This window comes from Etheostoma spectabile, chromosome 14 (assembly GCF_008692095.1).
Source record: "Etheostoma spectabile isolate EspeVRDwgs_2016 chromosome 14, UIUC_Espe_1.0, whole genome shotgun sequence".
Taxonomy (NCBI): domain Eukaryota; kingdom Metazoa; phylum Chordata; class Actinopteri; order Perciformes; family Percidae; genus Etheostoma; species Etheostoma spectabile.
Window position 1 is genome coordinate 4,713,816 of NC_045746.1, and position 3,570 is coordinate 4,717,385.

Below are 3,570 nucleotides of genomic sequence, written 5' to 3' on the forward strand. Positions count from 1 at the left end.
GGCCTGTGTGGAGGAATTCATGAGGCAGTACTCATCTCCCACCACTGGGTGTCCTCATGCTGCTTACTTTTATGGAAGGAGGCAAAACTGGAACTTTCCAATAGGATCTGAAGGGGTAACCAAGTTTCATTGGAAGAAACAAACTCTCTCAGTACTTGCAAGAACACTGGAAGTGCATATACTGTAAATTTAGCCTCTGCACTGGCTTGTCCAATGCTTCCAACAGTACACATGTATCATACTAAAGCAGTTCACCAAGTATGAATGACGAATGAAGGACATACTGTAACTCATTGGACTGGTTCTAATGGAGACTTCAGGTACAATGTAATCATGAAATTTTTAATTTACCAAACCTGTACCACAAAAACAAACAAATGTTGAAATGAAACGTTCTGCTTACATGCATAATGTTGCTTTGACACCGCTTGTAACCTGCTTTTGACCTCTTTTTATATCCTCTCTCAATAACAAAGTAATACCCCGCCGCTGCCTTTAGAAATTCTAGAGTAGTAGAATTTTTCAGAACTTCACCCGCTTCTGTGTGAGTGTCGAAACACATAAAGTGGACTAAATAGTTCTAATTGTGGGTATCCATGCAAATTCCTTTAGAATATTCTGAATAATATTTAGGAATGCTGCCATATAGTTGAGTCATCTCTGTGATGGAGGACAGATGCAGTGAATCCAGAAATGTTCTTACAGATTATCGCACCTGATACTACTGAAGTTACACTGGAAATTACACCCGTTAAATGCAATATAAATTAAAATGTTCTTATGAAACTGGTTCAGTAAGACTTGAACAATTTTGATTTACTTGTTAGATAAAAAAATATACCTTTGTAATTATTTTGACATATATATTTTATGCACTTCTTGTTTTTATGATTATGAGCCTAACTGAGAGACATGTTCCCTGTGTTACTTCTTGAGCATTCCCGATGATCATTTCGTAGGCTTACAGTAACTATAGCAACACCAGTGTCACCGTGATCGAGTGAAAGGCAGCGTTCGTTTTGATTCCTTTTTGTCTCAAGGGGCCTGCCAGGTGAACTGTTAACAGCTTAAGAACAAGAAGAATAGTAGATAGATGCCTCCATGCAACGCAATGCCACAGTAATAACACAGGTATTGCTGATTTGTTAATGTTATTATTTATTTATTTCTGTATTTAATGAAGCAACTGACCACTATTTATGATAACTTATACAACAATAAGAGTATTATTAACACTTTATAATGATTTATCCAGAATTGTATGATGATTTCCTATTGCCAAATCTTAATCAACCCTGTTCATTAAAAGTGATTTAGATTAAACTGGTTGTTATCAAATGAAGGATTTAAAGTAAGGTGAGAAGAAAATGCAGTAATACTCCCCCATTGTGCTTGTGGTTTTCCCAAAATATAACCATAGTGCTGCTCCAGTGCTCCAACTCCAATAAACTGCTCATAATGTATTCTTATGAAATATTTTGTAACACTTGAACCTTTCTGTGAATACCCCCCTCCTCTCTCCTGTCAAGTCAGTCTACCGACTGCACTCTTTTGACTCTTTTGTATGTATAGTAAAACATTGAGAGCAATACGCTGTAAGAATCCTAAAGAAGCCTTGTTTTCTATCGTGTCAGTGTGTGTGCACAGTTTGTCTGAGGGCTGAGGAGTCTTAAAGGTCACACCTGATGCCAAAATGTGATTCCAGATCTTTTCTATGTGCTTGACTGAGCTCGCCTGATGGCATGATAAAACCATCGTATGGATGAGACCCTGGTGCTCCTGGTAGGCGTTTGAGTAATGTCTGGAAGGGTCTGTCTTTAATGTACGTAAAGAGCTAAAGATAATCACCACAAACTGCTAGCCATGCTTTCACTCTTTTAAAAAGTTGTGCTTATTCCCCTCATTTTCTGTCATTACCTTGCTCTCTTTTGCATTCTGAAAAGTTTGAGAGGGCAGCTACCTGTCACAAAGAATAAAACGTGCGGTCACAGTCCATAGTCTTTTTGTTTCTTCTTTTTTCACCACGTGTCTGACTTTCTCTACATCTTTTAATGGCCATTTGCTAGCTAGAGACAAATCTATGTCCCATGCAGCCAAACAGTGTGCCAAATTCATGTTATGACTGTTTATAATGATACTTGTCATTCTTGTATGTCTATATAATAGAGTAGAAGAGAAGACGCTGTTTTCTCTCAGAAACCTTTTGCCATCCACATGTCATGTTCACATGGCCTGTTACTTTCTATCAGTGGACATCTCAGCAGTCTGCTAGCCACAGTTAGCTGTAGCTCTCTAGTCCTTCACCTCTCTCCTTTCTATTTATACTCAGCCTAATTTTACTCCAGGGCTATTTTCTCCCTGACGGCTCCCTCCTGTCACTTGTTACCCGTCTTAATTTCCGTCTCCCTTCCTCATACACCTTCCATATCTGATAGCTGGACTTATGGAGGCCTTTCAGTGTGGGTATGATTGACACATTTATTATCACTATTTCTGTGTTTATTTTCAATCTCTTTCGGGCTGTGTGGAGAACATTAGAGTTTGAGGTGGCCGGTTTGGCATTGCTATATAAGGAGAGAGGCCCTTCTTCAAGAGAACACATGGAGGAGTTGAGCCCCAAACAACTGGCTGTCAAACAGCTGAAGCGACAGTTCCTGAAGGCTCTGCAGGCCAACAATGCCCAGGAGGTTATGCAGATTCTGCGCACCAAGAAACTTGACATTGACATGGTGCTGGACGTGGAAGACCCCAGCATGGTGCTGGCCTCATACAAACAAGGTACGGAGAAAGTCGGATGATTTGATCAACATTTCACCAGCAGAAATAAAATAAATGGTGATAAACTAGTTAGTCATGCTATATTAAGCAATAATGGCCATGAAGTTATATGTTTTCACAAAGAATTCATTCAGGAAAACAGATTGTAAACAACTCCTGAATGTCATTACAACAAAGATTTTTTTCTGTAGATTTTCCACTAGGTGGTGTTGAATCCCTTTGGATCCTAAAGCCAGATATGACCAGAAACGCTGTAGACACAAGATGAATTACAATAACATGCATCCTCAGGCTACTGGGGGTTAACCATACTTTTCACTATCACCTTAAACATTAAGGACTAACTATGCAGAATTCTAAGTTAAAGTTTGTAAAAAAAAAAAAAAAAAATGCTTTCTTAATTATTGTTAATGTTCCTATCTGGGTCCCTATAGTTTCAAATCTGTCATGTGAAATATCCATACAGTACAGTTCCAAATTTGCCAGACGATAGTGTGTTCTTGTAGGACCCCATCACTCACTGGGGTCCTGATTGAGAAAGTAGGCTAACAGGACCGGTTTTCTCTTATTTGCTACAGGTTATTGGCTCCCAGGCTACAAACTGGAGAATTCCTGGGCGATGGGTATTCATGTATGTGTGATGTATAATGCAGTGGAAACAGCACTGGTGCTCCTTCAGGAAGGTGCAGCCATCAACCGGATGCCTAATGGGAAGACACCACTGCACGTGGCCTGCGAGGTCTCAAACAGCGACTGTGTCGCCTTGCTTTTGGCTCACAAGGCAAAAGTCAA

At 39.7% G+C, this 3,570-nt stretch overlaps 2 protein-coding genes across 13 annotated transcripts in view; both read left to right on the top strand.

The window, feature by feature from the left end:
• ppp1r9a (protein phosphatase 1, regulatory subunit 9A) overlaps positions 1-1,993 on the top strand; it is a 48,995-nt gene extending 47,002 nt beyond the window's left edge. For all 12 annotated transcript variants that reach the window (XM_032535756.1, XM_032535757.1, XM_032535760.1 and 9 more), the window contains one exon: positions 1-1,993. This exon is cut by the window's left edge and continues 737 nt beyond it. The gene's annotated coding sequence lies outside the window, so the exon portion shown is untranslated.
• Positions 1,994-2,331: 338 nt separating this feature from the next.
• Positions 2,332-3,570, top strand: part of asb4 (ankyrin repeat and SOCS box containing 4) — a 4,013-nt gene continuing 2,774 nt past the window's right edge. The window contains exons 1-2 of the mRNA XM_032535797.1: positions 2,332-2,778; positions 3,357-3,570. The exon at positions 3,357-3,570 is cut by the window's right edge and continues 86 nt beyond it. Of these exons, the coding sequence (XP_032391688.1) occupies positions 2,466-2,778; positions 3,357-3,570 (527 nt within the window). The 5' untranslated portion in view covers positions 2,332-2,465. The remainder of the gene's footprint in view (positions 2,779-3,356) is intronic.